Below are 16303 nucleotides of genomic sequence, written 5' to 3' on the forward strand. Positions count from 1 at the left end.
TGTCTAGAAAAAATCTGAAGTCTAGGAGGAGTGAACTAATAGCTTGCTGTTTATAATTCATGTTTGTGTAATAAGGCTTATTCTAAAAGCTTACTTTCCAGTTTGTAAAAACAATACGTATGAAATAAAAGTTCTCCTTCATCAAGTACCTATGATTTTAAGTTTTTGACATAGTTCTCTCTCTTATCTTTGACAAGTCAAAGCTATTCACGTCCTTATCTGAAAAAAAAAATTATTATGAATTTCTAGATTAGGGTGTGACAATGTGGCAGATGGACATCCCAAATCGAATTATAATATGCGAGTAGATGGAGAAAATTGAAAACAAGAAGACCAGTCATTCATTGCTATCACTCTTTTGGACACTGAAAGTATGAACATCAGTTAGATGATCGAAGTTTTTTTGAATCAAAAGTGAAAACTTGTCTACATAAGAGGCGCATCTCGACTCCCATTATCTATATAAATAAAAGTGTGAGTGACCAGGGGGATGTAACACCTTGACCCTAGCCATCACTAGAAACATTACACATATTTTCATAAAGTACGTCTTGGATGAAATTATGAGGATCCAAATTATTATTTGTTATCATTGATCCTACATGCATTCAAATTTTCTTTTGTATTAATAATATTGGTAGAAAATGTGAATCATTAAAATCAGTTTCCTCATAACTAACTAATGCTTCATAAATTTTAAGAACCTAAGCATTTGTGTGTCTAATTTCTATGGTTTGTTATCATAGTCTAATTAGGTTCACTTTTGAAATAAGTGATCGAGATTTGTAATGAATGGTACTAGCATGCCAAGTTCTTAACTAGCTTGCCCAAACGTTTAGCAAAGGAGGACATGTATCCGTGCCATTTTGCTTTCCGATTAATGAAATTTGCCGCAAGGCTTTTTATCAAAAAATACATTGATTCATAAATTTTATTATCATCCTGCAAATTCTAAATAAGTAAACACTTACAATGATCATACTGAACTACGTTGCATCTGTCCCCAGAAAGCCGAGTTCTTTTATCACATTAAAGTATTTGATTTAATGACATGCTGACATGTTTACTTGGAACAAAACAAAATCATGAACCAGACATTGGAATGAGAAAATGAATGAATCAAATCCATCTGCCCCCTTTCGTAATCAAATTCTTGAGTTTTTAGGTATCGATTCCTAATAAGGAGGTGTGACATACAACAATTTTCGATTCCTTCGTGTGTTTACTACAAGAAATTAATCTGATGCCTGATATTTGTTAGTAAATTGAACTTTATTTTACCTTATAATCATTATGTTTCATTCCAAGTAAGTTAATGTGTCTCTGCTTTGCAATTTAAAAAAAAAAAAAAAATTCTTTATAAGAAACCGCTTCGCAAATAGATAACACTAAATTCGAACAAAACTTAAACAGTCGTTATAAAAATTGAAAAAGGAAAAAAAGAAAAGAGAAAAATTGGAGTTTGATCCCTTGAGGAAGTCGAAGGCCCAACACTGTTTAACTGAGCGCTAAACCGCCTCAACAAGCTGAAACCGGGTTCATATAAAACCTCAGACCCTTCTAGTCTTCTCGATACCAAAATCCTACTAAAACTTAACCCCCTGCGCTCGACTCCGATCCAAACTTCATCTTTTACCGCCCTACATGGCTGAGACCGACGCCGCCGCCGCAACAACGACGCCACCAGTCGAAACTTCATCCGCCGAGTCCGCCACCACTGCGTCTCCGCCGCCGGCGAAGCCCGTGGTAAAACGCTGGGCCGACGAGGAGGATGATCCGCCGGAGGAGCCGCAGAAAACCGAAGCTCCGTCTACTTCAGAGCAGCCGGAGCTCGATGTCGCCGCACTGAAGATCACCGAGAACAAGTTCCTCGACGAGCCGGAAGACTCTCACATCAGCGCTGTACGCTCTCTCTCTCTTTCTCCCTTTCAATTCTCAACTTTTGATTGTTAGGGATTTGATAGAGAATTAGGGATTGGATTGTTGCTTAATTTGGGGATTGAATTGGACTCAGGTCACGGCCGACGACACGCCGTACACGTCGGCTAGTAGTTTTGAGGATCTGAATCTATCGGAGGCGGTGCTGAAGGGCTTGTATGTAGAGATGGGGTTCAAGAAGCCCAGTAAAATCCAGGCGATCACTTTGCCTATGATTCTGACTCCTCCGCACAAGGATCTGGTTGCTCAGGCCCACAATGGCTCCGGCAAGACGACCTGTTTCGTGCTCGGGATGCTCAGCCGTGTTGATCCCAATGTGAAAGCTCCCCAGGCTCTCTGCATTTGCCCCACTAGAGAGTTGGCTATTCAGGTCGAGTTTTCGAGCAAAGTTTGTTTATGTTTCTTTAACTGTTTTCGTTGCGAATTGGATATAGTTGAGAGGTGTTTCGGGTCTGAGGTTTGATTTTGAATGTGGCAGAATATGGAGGTTCTTCAAAAGATGGGGAAATACACCGGGATAACTGCAGAGTGTGCTGTCCCTTCAGATAGGGAGAGGAATGCACCTTCGCCTAATCACCGGGCCCCAGTGTCGGCTCAAGTTGTGATTGGAACTCCTGGTACTATCAAGAGATATATGAATATGAAAAAGCTGGGTGTAAACCGCGTGAAGATCCTTGTTTTTGATGAGGCTGATCACATGCTGGCTGAGGTAAGCTGCTTTGTTGAGTGATTGCATGTTCTCTTAGTTTGTAGTGAAAGATGTCAACTGCTGTACACAACAGCATTAGCTTTGGGGCAATGGATCTTAGGTGTTTGCTAAGGGTTTAGCGCTGTTGAGCTTCTTTAGTTCATGATTTGTTAGCATCTCATTGTTTGATCTTTGAGCCATAAGTGAAGTGGTGTTGCAGATGTTGCATTTGATGAAGAAGTTCATTCATAATAACTCAAAATGTGTTGACTTCCTATATATTTATGTGCAGGATGGCTTCCAAGATGATTCTTTAAGGATAAAGAGGGACACAGAAAAAGCTAGCCCTAACTGCCAGGTTTGTCAAACTAAGTTTGAAACTTCTATTATGCTTAAAATTTTATTGCATGATTTACATTATCTATTTTAGTATGTATCAATCACCTCATTTTTGTGGTTCACAAACAGTGTTGGCATTACTTCCCATTTCATTCATCACTAATTTGAAGATAACAATCAAAGTTAGGCTAGGTAGTATAAGAAATGAGAGAGTTTTGTGATAAACTATGTACTGTTACTTCTTGAATACACGATAAGATTTAAGAATTAGTTATTAGATTACCTCTGTGTTAAAATGAACATCATTGTTCTTAGTAGTGGAAATAAAGGCGTGGTAATGCTGTAAGACTTTACTACTACTTGAACTGGGAATGTTTTTGACTTTTTGTTTATTACATGCTTTACATCTATGGATATAATATGAACATATAGAGAGTTGTATGGAGTGGTAGTTGAATGCTTTCTTGTTTCTATTTATTTTCAGGTTCTTCTGTTTTCAGCTACATTTAATGAAAGAGTCACAAATTTTGTCTCAAGGGTTGTGAAACGTGGTAACAATCAACTTTTTGTCAAGAAAGAAGAGCTATCTTTGGAAGGTGTTAAGCAGTACAAGGTGTACTGTCCTGATGAACTGAGCAAGATTGAGGTTATCAAAACCAAAATTTTTGACCTGGGAGAAAAACTAGGACAGAGGATTATATTTGTTCGGACAAAAAATAGTGCAAGAATGTTGTATCAACAACTTACTGATGATGGTTACGCGGTTACTGCTATTCAAGGTGCCCTCAACACTGAGGACAGAGACAAAATTATCAAAGAGTTTAAAGAGGGTTTAACCCAAGTTCTCATATCAACTGATGTACTTGCCAGAGGCTTTGACCAACAGCAGGTGCTGTGCTGGCTTTGTCTCCATTCTTTTCCTGATCTAGCTTATGTGCCTCACAAGATTTACATGCTGACTCGATACCTTTTATAGGTTAATTGTGTCGTCAATTATGATCTTCCAGTCAAATATTCAGCTGGTCCCCGGTCACAACCTTCAGAACCTGATTATGAGGTGTACCTGCATAGAATTGGCAGAGCTGGGCGTTTTGGTCGCAAGGGTAAGTTTCTGACTCCTGAATCTGTTGTATGGACTGGTCCATTCCTATTTTTATTCTCTCCCTTACTGTATAAAATTAGGACTGCAACACAAAAATTATGTATATAAATATCACTGTATACATACAATTTTGACTGGAAACATAATTATTTAGGGATTTAGAGCAAGGACTTACTTGGAGTACATCTCTGAAAGTGCCTATACACAACTTATTTTTCACCTGTTTGGATGAGAGTATCAGAATTTGAGAGGGAGTAAAGTAAAGGGAGAAAGTCTGTTTAGCAGTGTGTATGAATATAGTTTTTCCTTTGTTTTTGTGTTTTTATTTTATTTTTTCTGGGGGAACAATCACTTTTTAAGTTGGTTCTGTTGTTGAAAACCTTTTTCTATGGGAAGTAGTTCATGACCTCAATAGGTTGTAGAAGGGTACTTTTAGCTTGTTGAGTAGTGTACCGGGCTGAATTTGCTATTAGATACTTAGGCATCAGCTCCTATACTAATCATTATTGGGATAGTTATGCCTCTTGCCAGTCCTGCTGAGCTTAGTTCAATCTTCTCTAGTCTTGAGGTTGATCTTTTGCAATGGTGGTTATTGTTGCATTTATGGATTGAATTTGAAGTTAATACGTTCGAGTCACTTGGCCGATGTGCTAGTTGGATTGGCAGTCGTTGAGAAATGTGATAGAAGCGTAGTTTTAGGGAGATGCTGTATATTATATGGTACATGTTTAAACACAAGTGCAGCAAAGCATCTCTATAAGAGCTGCAGCTATTAATAATCCCGTTTCCACTGATCATGCTTTTCATGAAGATAATTTTTGGTAGTTCGATATGTAAAAATGGAGACACTGACCAACTGGTGTATTATTCTGCAGGAGCTGTGTTTAATTTGATTTGCGATGAAAATGATGAGTTGGTCATGTCAAAAATTGAGCAGTATTTTGACATCCAAGTACCAGAGGTAACTAGTCTTGCACCTTAAACTCCATAAGAGTCTAATAGCATACATGTGGTTGAGAGAGAGGTTCCAAAATTGTCTTTCTGGCTCTGTTCTGGTTAGAGGTTAGATTATTGGGTAAAATACTTTAAACTAGCCTGATTTGCTTGATCTTTGCTTTCTCCAGGTTAAGAATACAGATGAGGCTTTTGAAGGGGCTCTTAAAACAGCTGGCTTACTGTAGAGGCTGTAATGACCGATTCAGTTTTCAGTGCAACCAGCAACCAGTTTTGGGGCAAATAGAATAGCTGTGGCCCCAACACAGCAGAGAGCATATCTTGGATCTTGCAAAGCTTTTGTTTTGTAATTCTCATTTGATTATTTATGGATGGGTTTGGCGTCTAGTTTCTGTAAATGTTATCCTTGCATAACGAAACAGGGCAAAGAGTTATAAATTTTCTGTCATTGCTTTCTTGTGCCATACGGATTATGATACAACCTGTTTGCCTCGTCTATTACTGATTCTGTTGATTCCTAAATTATCATTATAGATTTTTTGTGCCATGTAGGTTATGATCCAATTTGTCTGCCTTAATTTCTGCTTATGTTGAATTGTAAACTCAAATATATTGATCTTCCCTTGCTCCACCCCTGCAACTCTGCTGCACTGTAGGATTCGAGGTGCAGCAAAAGTGATGGATGTAGCACACCTGATATATAAGCATGTAGATCAATTCTTTACTTCTTCCTTCTTCGAGGGTGAAACACATTCGTTTGCATACCCTCATGGCCGCATGTCACTAAACTGACAAAATTTTCTACTCTAAACATTCTGAACCTACATATACAGCACTATGAACATTCATGTTAAGAAACCATTTCATCAAGATCAGTGGAAACCTCAAAATCGCAGCAATGCCTGTCAGATTAGCCAGCTCCTCGCCTGAAACATGCTTCGACGAAAACACAAACGCCTTCCCTCCTGCCTTCTTCACCGACTCCACAAACCCTATATACTTGTACCTCGTCTCAATCTCTACACTATCATACAATCATCGGTAATCAAGAGCGTCTCAATGGCCTTCAACTCGTGCGCCATCTCCACATTCTTGGCACCATAACACACTCGATCCAAATCCGTCGTTAGCAAATCCGAAAACTCCTTAAACGCCTTGATCTCCATCACAGCCTTGGTGTCCTTGATCAAGTTCATCACTGTACCATCATGCAAAGCCTCATGCAAGCTAAAGTTGCCGTCTCTCCCTTTGTTCCTCGTGTTGAACACCACAATGAGTTGCTTGTTGTTCTCTACTGACTTCACCTTCAACCTATTCGCCTCCGCTATCATGAATCGACGGAACTCGTCCTTGGCGTTTCCCTCACTCCCTATCACGACGCACCGTACGACGCTCCGGTCGACGTGCTTGACGAAAGCCCGGAAAATGTTCTCGAAGTACTTGTTAGGGTTTGAGTGAGTCTCGACCCTAGCGCACAGCTTGGTCTGTCTAGCAACCACCAAGTACACTTGGGCGAACCCCGTCGGCTGCAGAAGAACCACGGCGAGGTCAGCTCCGGCTGCGTTTTTGAACCCTAGCCGGAGTTTCTCGATTGAGAGTTTGTCCCAGACTTCCTTGTAAATCTCGAACTCTTTGTTGAGCTCGATCTCGACGGTGTGGAACAAACCCTTCTTGACGTGCTGGTTGGTGTTGAGGGTCGTGCCATGCACGCGCAGGGTGGACGAGTCCCTGTGGTAGTTGACGCCGGTGATCGAGATTTCGAGGCTGAGCCTCACCCGGGAGCTGTATTTGACGTTGCGGGTGGTGGTGGCGATGATGACGTCACCGGGGGAGATGAGGTTGTAGACGAACCAGACGTCGTCGGGTTCTTCCGGGAGGATCTTGACCGTGTCTCGTTGATTCATGACGATATTGTTTTCTATGATGAGCTTCATCTTTTTCGATCTTCCTCGTTTTTCTTTGAAGAATAATGGAGATGCACGTCGTGATCCCTTACGTTTACCTCTATCAATTTGTCGGATGAGGATTACTTGTGCAGTTGTACGTGCGTTAAAACACTTGCAGGTCTAAGGACTCCGTTTTGTAGACTGTTTCTTGTTGAGATATATATCCCACATCGGGAATTAGGACCATATTTATGGGTTTATAAGGGTTTGAGTTACTCCACCCATTGTCAATTGGTTTTGAAAAACCATATTAGTTTACAGAAGGGAAAGTGATGAGCTCAGCTATAGCGCTCACATGTACCGACATATGTATGGAGATCGAGAAAGACGTACATTAGAATTTTTGATCAAAATTTGATACATAGAGAATGAGAATTTGTTGATATTTGAAGTCGATTTTGAATTTTTTTTTTTTTTTTTTGAAACATTTTGGTTGAGCAAGACATTCCGTGTGACAATGATGTTCATATATAAAGTTTGTTTGAATGCTTTAGTTCGTTATAGTCCCTTCTTGGAAACAACGAATTAGAAAGACATGTGTTATATATTGCAAGAGAAACCGGACAAAAAACAAATGAAACCTCCACTATATTCAAACAAAACCAAAATAATAATAATAATGAAAAAGTATATTCTTTTAGCCATATATATAACCCCCACTGGCCTCACCGTTTCTCACACACTGAGTTGAGAGAGTTGAGTAGTGAGAACACTATGAGTTCCAGAAATATGCAGAAAGTGAGTTTCTTAATGTTGCTTGCCATGGCTTTGGCAGCAACTAGTTCTCATGCTCGCTTGGATCAATTTAGTCAGTTGCTTGCCTCCGAGAACCAACCTGCAGACCCTAATTATAGTGATTACCTATCCCTTCTAGCTATATATTTTAGTTCAACTTCCAGATTTACATTTTCATTTATTATATATGTCTATCAGTCTATGTGTTTGTATGTTGTTTATGTTATTTATAATAGATTTACATTACTAGCTAATTGATTAACTTTATGTTGTTGAATTTCAAGGAGGAGGGAAAATTCCTTATACGGTTTGCAGACGTATGTGTGACAACTGCGTTTGCGATAGGCGTGCGCCTGAGTATGCAATGTGCGTTTGCATGGACCGGAAACCAGCTGCACCTCTCCACGAATCTGGTAAAGTTAACTAATTGATCGAGATAGAGTATGGACAGTTCCAAGAACCAGTTAAACAGTATAAACTAGACACTAATTAACTATGTCCCTAGCTACTAGCTTCGTGGACATATCTGATAAAACTAGGATGACAGATACAAAAAGGAGATATTACTCTTAAGTTTGTGATTTATTAGTTGCTAATACTAACATACCTTTTCCCTTTTTGTGCAGAAGAAGTAGTGCAGGTGGAGCTGAATGGAAAATCAGATGCCGAGGAGTCCCGGATGCGTATGCCATATCTTGAATGCATGAGTAAATGTGATGACTGTGTAGCTTGCACACGTATGTACCCTCGTGAAAGAAACACTTGCATTTGCGTTACAAACAGCAGGTCCGAGAAGCCAGCTGCTATGGTCTAAGAAGTAGCAGCATTGCGTATATAATTGCATAAAGAGGTGGACTTGGTCTCCACTTCAGTTGCAAAGTTGGACTTGATCGATGATCCCCTAGAATAAGCTTTGAGTTGCCTTAATGATGTGTGTTAAGGCTTCAGTTTCAATGTACAGAATAAGCTTCTTATGCCTCTATGCATAGAAGCAGTCTTAAGTTGTACTCTTGTTGTCAGTTTCGAGAAGCTAATCAACTTGCATGTTCTCAGTTCCATCAGCTGCTTACCTAAAAATTGTTAGAAACCTTTTTGTCATGGAACAAAATATAAACAAGATCACAACTTGAATGATCGGATTAATTAGTAGCAGCAAATGAAGCAAAGAATAAGGTAGAAGAAGATATAAGCAAAACATAACCCTTATATAGGGTGCACAATGACGTGAAAAATATATATTTAGCTAGATTAATAGTCTTCTTTCAATACAAATATCTTCAACAAAAATCCGATCCCGCTTTGCGATTAAACCCTACTCAGAGGTGCAGCAAAACATATATGTATGAAATAAATATGAATGATAAAGCGTCAGTTAAGAAGAATAGAATGTGTTTGAAATCTTTCCATAAACGTTTACAGATGATACATGCAGATAACTCTGAATTACTTCAGAAGCTCAAATATGTGACAGTGCAGGATCGGACCACTAATTATCTCTTAAACCTGGAACAGTTTCTAGCACATTCACATTAACTAGTCGATTTAGTCCTTTAATTTTTTCTTGTATATTCACCAGAAGCATTCCTTATTGTATTACAGAGAGAAAAAACAGTGTCCATATTAGCATTGTTCGTCATCGATCAATATCAAGAGAGAGACATAACTTTTCTGGACTACTGAATAGTCTGAATGCATGTATCAACGTGGATATGATTCTGCACTGGAAACAAAAAATTTCTGTCTGAAATTTGAAAAGATGCTGGTGACTATAGCCCGTGATCGAAATATGTATAAGACATGCATGCTTCCTCTAGATCGGAGCCTGCTAGATATATATGATATATGTGTAGCTATATGTAACTGCAGGTGTCTGGGGTGGCTTTTGAAGGTTATGTAAAGTTCAAATATATACTAGCCAACTGCACATTTTCCAACTGAAACTTATTGGAAGCATATTTGGTCGGAAGTTGACTCATCTTTGGTACTTGATTATATTCGTAGACCTTCTCTTGTTCCTTGGCCTTTTCGAGTTCGTTGGTTGAATTGCTTATACCGAATCTCTAAAATGAATTTCAAGGCTACTCATATTTTTCGTGAAGGGAATAAGATAGCTGATGCTCTGGCGAATCAAGGTACGTCATGCTCTGAATTGATATGGTGGGATGAGCCTCCACCTTTCATATTATTGTCTTATAATAACGATGTTAGAGGTATGCCTCAATTTCGTTTCAGCTAGTCTGTCATTTGTTTTAGGAGGTTTTGGTTTTGATCCCCCTCCTTTGTTTCTTTTTTCTTTTATTAATAAAATAGAGTGATAGGTGATTATTCGCCTATCCTCGATCATTAACCAAAAAAAAAAAAATGGATCTCCGAGTTCCCTTTTCTACCAAGGTCGATTCCTCCAGAAAGTACTTGGCTTGTAGCATCCGGCTACAAGTGACTAGGAAACTCCGGCCAGTAACCTCCGCTCTTGCCTGAATATGCACATTTATTAATATAGTTTTTTGGATCTTGGAAAGAAAAAACCTACAAACATGCTCTTTGTTTGGTTGACTCTAAAAGAAAAATAACAGAGGGGCAAGCTAGACTAAGAATAACTAATAGCAGCCAATTATTTGGTCAATTATTCTGATATTTAATCCAAGAATGTTAGCTGTTAACCTTCAATCGCATAGATGATTTTATATTCTACATGCCAGAATGCTATGCACGTCTCAAGGAGTGCTCTCCCACACTAGTCATTGTGTTTCCATATATTTGTTTCCTCTCGGCTCTTAGTGAATGTCAGAGAGAGAGAGAGAGAGAGAGAGAGAGAGAGAGAGAGAGAGCTATGGCGATTATGAAATATGCAGCAGTAGTGTTCATGACTGTATTGGTTTGCATCCATAATACAGTAGAAGCTTCGTTTAGTGAGGAACCGAAAGTCATACGTGTAGATGGAAAAGTATTGTGCCAGGACTGCACCGAAGGTTGGAATGAATGGGTTCATGGTGCCAGACCCATCATAGGTACGTAAACACATAATTTCTCCAAAATTCCCTCCTTTACAGTCCCTTTAATTAGAATTAAGATCGAGTTGCAATTCTTGTTTGTGCTTGAGCCTTGAGACCAATCCAACCTACTTACGGTTTGTGTTATTAGTTTTGTCATATTCATGCAAGTTAATTACAGTGCTTAAACCACTCCGAATCCAGTTATTATTCGAGGCTAGGTAACATACCGTTGGGAATCCATTCTCATGTTTGAATCCTGTGGTGTAAGGAAGTTGTTTCCGTAGTTGAAAATGCTAGGGAGTATGGCTAAGAAATTTCCTGAATCTAATATGCGAGATTCATTCTCTAGCACAAGTTTCATGTCTTCTCGACTAAACATATGGTATGAGAAGATTTGAAGTCATTTATAGAACAATTGCTTGCCATAACACTTCGATGCAATCCATGCAGGTGGTAAGGTATCTGTTACTTGTCTGGATGAAAGAAAAAGAGTTGTGTACTATGGAAGCGATTTGACGGATGAGACGGGCCAGTTTGAATTGACCATAAACAAGTACACAATCCATGGTAAAGAACTTCAAGCTAAACGATGCTCGGTGAGGTTGGTTTCTTCCCCAGATGCTACTTGTAACGTCCTAACTGATTTTGCCGGTGGACGCTCCGGGGTTAAGCTCCAACGCCCGAGTTCGGTGTACCGGGATTTGGTCAAATACACTCTTGGTCCATTCTACTATACCACTCCAATGTGTGAAGAGCCTGATACTCATGACAAGTCGACTGATGATGATGGCAAGGGAGGCAACTACTAATCTGCGAGCTTCATTCTTTTTAGTAATTGCATACGATTGTTAATTTGTCATGATATATTTCATTCCAAAGTGTCCTAATGTAGGATGTATTGTGTTGTATTCAATGACATGGGATTAATTATAATTTGTTTTTAACGATCGATGTATTATAAGGAAAATCTTGTTCATCCATGAATTATATAAAAAAGAAACTCTGAAAAATGACAGAAAGTAAATATGAAAAACTGGAAAAACAATGATCGATTAGCTTAATTATCTGCATAGCATTAATTAAATGATAACATTTAATACATATAACAATATCAGCTAACCCTAATTCTATACCATCAATGCTACTAAAAAATAGGAATTATCAAGAATATAGAAAACCTAAACCTACGCAAACACATATTCAAATCTTTAACAGCTAGTAGTTCTCATTCTCTATAAAAAAGAAAAAAGAAACTAGAACTATGTTTCTCGATCAAAAGCCTATGCTAGCTTTGTCTAGCTATCTTAGCGATCCAGTTCGATGGAGGGAAACAATCAAGAGAACAATGAGGAGGCAACAACAACTGATGAATATTTTCGCTCTCTTCCACCTGGTTATCGATTCAACCCTACTGATCAAGAGTTGATTCTGTATTATTTGAAGCCAAAGATCTTGAATCAACCGCTACCCCGTAATAGGATTCATGAAAGGAATATTTACCAATTCCATCCCCGAAAGCTTTCCGGTTAGTGTTTTGATATCATCATCTTCTTCTTTTGTTTTTGTTTTTGTTTAATCGGTGTCTTCTATGAAATTAGCAAGATAAACGATCCACCTCGGTTCATCTTTTTAGTACACAAAGTTTGCCAAAGGAAACAATAAAACTAGAACAACCAAGTCCGAGGCTAATCTTTTGATAAAAAATTCACCGAGTGTAAGATCGCCTTCTATATACTTTAGTGAACCAGGGAAGGTATTTGTGACCTTTTACATAACAGATAGATAGCTCTGCATGCATGTAAATACTTTACTACTAGTGATTTTGGAGCTAAATTATTGATTTCTGCTACTAGCTAGTCTATAACCACAGGAAACATTAACGATAATTGGTATTGGGTATGTTGTTCATCGGTTAATTTGATCCTTATTTTTCAAGAAGCTAGAAGAAAGTATGGTTTAGAAAGGCATCGTGCCGTTGTGTATGGCTGTATGCAAGAGTACCATATTTATATTTCAAGTTCTTATGACAAAAGAGCCCGAAGCTAAGGTTCTAAACTTGCGTCACTAAGAACATATATGCCTTGAGCCACTAAGATGGTTGGGAACTTGGGATGGCTGGGACCTTAATATCAGTTGGGCCCAAAATAGTTGCTGCTTCAATTTCTGGTGCTCGCCTGACATACTCATCATCCATTCATCCTTGCTCACCTTTGGGATCACAGTCGATCATGTTCGTCTATGAAGTTTTCAAATTCTCTTTTGCAGTGTGCATATTTAGAAGAGAAATTAAAACAGATGCTTCCTTTTGTTTTCTCAATGTCGATTAATGACATTGTATAATTACACCTTGCAGATTTTATATGTTTCATTTATTTCGTAGCTAGTGATATAACTTTCAATTTGTATTTTGCTTCAGAGAAGTTCAAGAAAATTAGAGAAGATGGCTGGTATTTTTTCAGTACAAGGAAGCGAAAGTACCAGAATGGGAGACGGCCAAATCGTAAAGCAGACGATGGATATTGGAAGGCAACCGGAAGTGGTATAGATATCAAAGGTGAAAATGGTGAAGTAATTGGACACAAAAAAGTTCTGGATTATAAAAAGGGGGCGCATCCACTAAATATAAAGACGGATTGGAAAATGCTTGAATATAAACTTAAGGATGAGGATGAAGACAATCCTCTTCCAAAGAGGAAAAAAGGTGAAGGTAACATGAAGGTACGAACTGTGTCTGTAGTTTTCTGTTTGAAATTCTATGCCGCCTTTTTCTAATTCTGATTTTATTTTCCTGTAGTTGGATCTTGTTTTGTGCAAAGTCTATTTGAATACCAGAGCTAATGGTAATACGAATAACAATGGTGCAATCACTACAGAAATTTCTGATCAAGAAATGGTTACAGATTCTGGTACATCTCATTACAGAGAAACAGTACTGAAGCAGGAAGCTGATCAAGTTCAACCTCTTGATTCATCACTGATGAGCAGCCTGCAACGACAGGTCCATAGTAATACTACCGGAGCATTCAACCATATGGATCACATATCGACTTCTTCCACAATACCCGAGACATGTTTTCATTCGTCAAATCCGATGAACAACGGCGTTATGGTTACAGATACTGTTACATCTCATCGTCGTCACAACAATTTAGTACCTAAGCAGGAAGCTGGTCAAGTTGCACCTCTTGATTCCTCACTGGTATACAGCCCGCAACCACAGGTACATAATAATACTACTGGAGGATTCAACCATTTGAATCACATATCCAATTCTTCTTCGTCAACTTCTATGAGCAACGGGGTTTATGACTCAACAAATTGTACACATTATGGTGAGCCTATGCACAATGGATCTTCTGGCTCCGTGTATCAGTGGGGATCCAGCTTCACTCAACTCCATCATCAAAACTATTACATGTACCCGGAGCAGATGCCATCATCTTCAACGTCGTATACTTCTGAACATCCCTTGCAATATTTGTCGACAGAGATTTGGACACAATTGCAGCCTGAAAACCATGAGATGTCTCGACTGGATGATTCAACTTTTGTTTCGTTACCTCCCCATGTCAGGGAGTACAATTCTATGCTTGTCAATATTAAGGACGAAGCTGAGATGATGCCCTTTAAGCACGAAGCTGATGATGATGATGATGATGATGGACTACAGTTTCTTAGCATTCCAGATGAAGTGCATGAAGATGATCCCAAAACAGACTGATCTGTAGGAGGTTCGTTCACTCTTAAGGCCCTGGCCTTAATTAAGGGTGGTCTCTCTCACCATCTTGGTTTGTTTCATGTATATCTTTTACTTTTTTGGTTTGATATATGATTCACAAGTATTTTGGTAAATTTAATTAGGAACAACATCGTGGAATGTCTTTGGTCTTATAATTATTAGCTGAGTGTTTTATTTTCCTTTTTGGTCTGGGTTGTCAAGATATTCATATCCAATTATCTATATATGAATATATAAATGTAAAGGCAACGAGAAGGAAATCCTTCAAACTAAAAAGAAGACATGAAACTATACTAAGCTCATGCCTCACAACATGCATGTATGTTGTATAAAAAAAAAAAAAAAAAATGCATGTATGTTCATGTTAAGATTGCTCAGTTTCTTCAAGCTATATAGCTCGATCATCCCCCTGAGTGCTCTACGTAACTGTGAATTTGTGAAGGTTGAATCATTTGCACCATAAAGTTGTCAAGTCTATCCTTGCTTAGCTGAATTTTCTTAAACACTTTTGGGGTTGTTGCACTACCAACTGATCTCATGGTATGCAGAATGTAATAAGTTTATGAGAAAAAGTTTTGTTTAGCTCTAAGGTTTATAATCACAAAAAGAAGACTTAGAGTCTAATGAGCAATGCAAAGGAAAACCAAAATTGAACATAGCAAATGTAAAAACTACATTTTGACAACCATTGAGTAAAGACAACATTGCTAAATATATATAAGCTGATTGAGTGCTCTAACAAGAGAGAGACACAAGCCAATGAGGTGCCCTAAGAGGGTAGGCACATTGGCCAAAACAAGGAAAGGTTTTGGACTTTTGTCCTTTGACTAAACTCATAAAGTGAGAGGACATATGTAGTTGTCCATGACCAAGAAAAAAAACACAAACAAAGCTATTATAAATAATGTTTGATTTAAAAGTAAGAAACAAAAGGTTTTACAAACTTTTTCTTAAAACCATAATACCACATTGGTTTAGCAAATCACTTTTTCTCTGATATCAAACAAAGACAATTGCAAATATTGGTTTGTGTATCACAGACACAACAAACCACAGCTGGAGCCTAAGAGCTAAATCATGGGTCACGGGTTGAGATAAAGGCATCAAACCCTAGACTAATTTGAGCACCAAGGGAAGACTTTTATCTTAGTTGTCAATTTGAAATTCAAATGAGGATCTCACTCAGACATAGTTCTTATAGAACAAGGGAAAAGAAACAAACACCTCAGACAAAAGAATAAAAGACCGAAAAGCTGGAAACCCAGATTTTTAGAATGGCAAGAGATACTGCTATCCTCAGTTAGTGAAAAACCATTAAATGCATATGCATGATTTTACATGAGTTCCATGAGATCATGTTGGTTCTTCAACTTTTTCAACTTGTTCTTGAGATGTGAAAGACCAATCTCCCAAATGTTTTAGACTTCATATGTTCTGTTTTGTTCTATATAAGGATTGCTAACAACCTTATACCCCATTATGGTTTTATCTAGCTATATATATGCTCATTCGTGCTTGGTTATCCATCCAAGTTCTGGTGTTAATTCCTTTGCCAACTAAACCAAACTCTCATCGGCTTATGCTACATGGTCAGTCTCATATTGAAATTTACACCTTTTACCAAAATTTACCAAAAATAAAATAAAAAATAGAACAAAAATAAATAAAATCAGAATATAGGTGGACCCATGCAGAAGCATGCCCTACACACAACCTTACCCCTAGTTTACTTGTATAGGCTCAAGTCTACCCCCTATAGACTCTTAATTCTCGCGCCAAAAAGCCACTTGATGATATATATTCCCACTCCAAAACTCGCCGCCGTCTGTTTCAACCGCTAAAACCTCGCCGGAAACATTTCCGACCACC

At 38.4% G+C, this 16303-nt stretch overlaps 4 protein-coding genes across 4 annotated transcripts; 3 read left to right on the plus strand and 1 right to left on the minus strand.

Moving 5' to 3' along the window:
- The first annotated feature begins 1489 nt into the window (after positions 1–1489).
- Positions 1490–5555, plus strand: LOC101300371 (DEAD-box ATP-dependent RNA helicase 38-like). The gene is made up of 8 exons (XM_004304275.1): positions 1490–1902; positions 2015–2308; positions 2417–2647; positions 2919–2984; positions 3450–3854; positions 3942–4068; positions 4943–5028; positions 5192–5555. Exons 1-8 carry the CDS (start codon positions 1645–1647, stop codon positions 5246–5248), a joined length of 1524 nt encoding a protein of 507 aa, XP_004304323.1. The 5' UTR covers positions 1490–1644; the 3' UTR covers positions 5249–5555.
- Positions 5556–6040: 485 nt separating this feature from the next.
- Positions 6041–6925, minus strand: LOC101306849 (protein pelota-like). Its single transcript, XM_004306118.1, has one exon. The coding sequence runs from the start codon at positions 6923–6925 to the stop codon at positions 6041–6043; it is 885 nt and encodes a 294-aa protein (XP_004306166.1).
- Positions 6926–7649: 724 nt separating this feature from the next.
- LOC101300651 lies at positions 7650–8759 on the plus strand. The gene is made up of 3 exons (XM_004304276.1): positions 7650–7820; positions 7987–8115; positions 8329–8759. Exons 1-3 carry the CDS (start codon positions 7682–7684, stop codon positions 8514–8516), a joined length of 456 nt encoding a protein of 151 aa, XP_004304324.1. The 5' UTR covers positions 7650–7681; the 3' UTR covers positions 8517–8759.
- Positions 8760–10532: 1773 nt separating this feature from the next.
- On the plus strand, positions 10533–14416 carry LOC101307144. Its single transcript, XM_004306119.1, has 4 exons — positions 10533–10710; positions 11146–11493; positions 13112–13413; positions 13490–14416. The coding sequence occupies exons 1-4, from the start codon at positions 10533–10535 to the stop codon at positions 14414–14416; spliced, it is 1755 nt and encodes a 584-aa protein (XP_004306167.1).
- Positions 14417–16303: the final 1887 nt, after the last annotated feature.

This window comes from Fragaria vesca, linkage group LG6 (genome assembly GCF_000184155.1).
Source record: "Fragaria vesca subsp. vesca linkage group LG6, FraVesHawaii_1.0, whole genome shotgun sequence".
NCBI lineage: Eukaryota > Viridiplantae > Streptophyta > Magnoliopsida > Rosales > Rosaceae > Fragaria > Fragaria vesca.

Excerpts from the sequence above, each read along its gene's own strand:
- LOC101300371 (XM_004304275.1), top strand. The coding sequence starts at position 1,645 with ATGGCTGAGACCGACGCCGCCGCCGCAACAACGACGCCACCAGTCGAA. Across the intron at positions 2,648-2,918 it reads CTGATCACATGCTGGCTGAG|GATGGCTTCCAAGATGATTC; the intron begins GTAAGCTGCTTT and ends ATTTATGTGCAG. Across the intron at positions 3,855-3,941 it reads GAGGCTTTGACCAACAGCAG|GTTAATTGTGTCGTCAATTA; the intron begins GTGCTGTGCTGG and ends TACCTTTTATAG.
- LOC101306849 (XM_004306118.1), bottom strand. The coding sequence starts at position 6,925 with ATGAATCAACGAGACACGGTCAAGATCCTCCCGGAAGAACCCGACGAC.
- LOC101300651 (XM_004304276.1), top strand. The coding sequence starts at position 7,682 with ATGAGTTCCAGAAATATGCAGAAAGTGAGTTTCTTAATGTTGCTTGCC. Across the intron at positions 7,821-7,986 it reads ACCTGCAGACCCTAATTATA|GAGGAGGGAAAATTCCTTAT; the intron begins GTGATTACCTAT and ends TTGAATTTCAAG. Across the intron at positions 8,116-8,328 it reads TGCACCTCTCCACGAATCTG|AAGAAGTAGTGCAGGTGGAG; the intron begins GTAAAGTTAACT and ends CTTTTTGTGCAG.
- LOC101307144 (XM_004306119.1), top strand. The coding sequence starts at position 10,533 with ATGGCGATTATGAAATATGCAGCAGTAGTGTTCATGACTGTATTGGTT. Across the intron at positions 10,711-11,145 it reads TGGTGCCAGACCCATCATAG|GTGGTAAGGTATCTGTTACT; the intron begins GTACGTAAACAC and ends CAATCCATGCAG. Across the intron at positions 13,414-13,489 it reads AAGGTGAAGGTAACATGAAG|TTGGATCTTGTTTTGTGCAA; the intron begins GTACGAACTGTG and ends ATTTTCCTGTAG.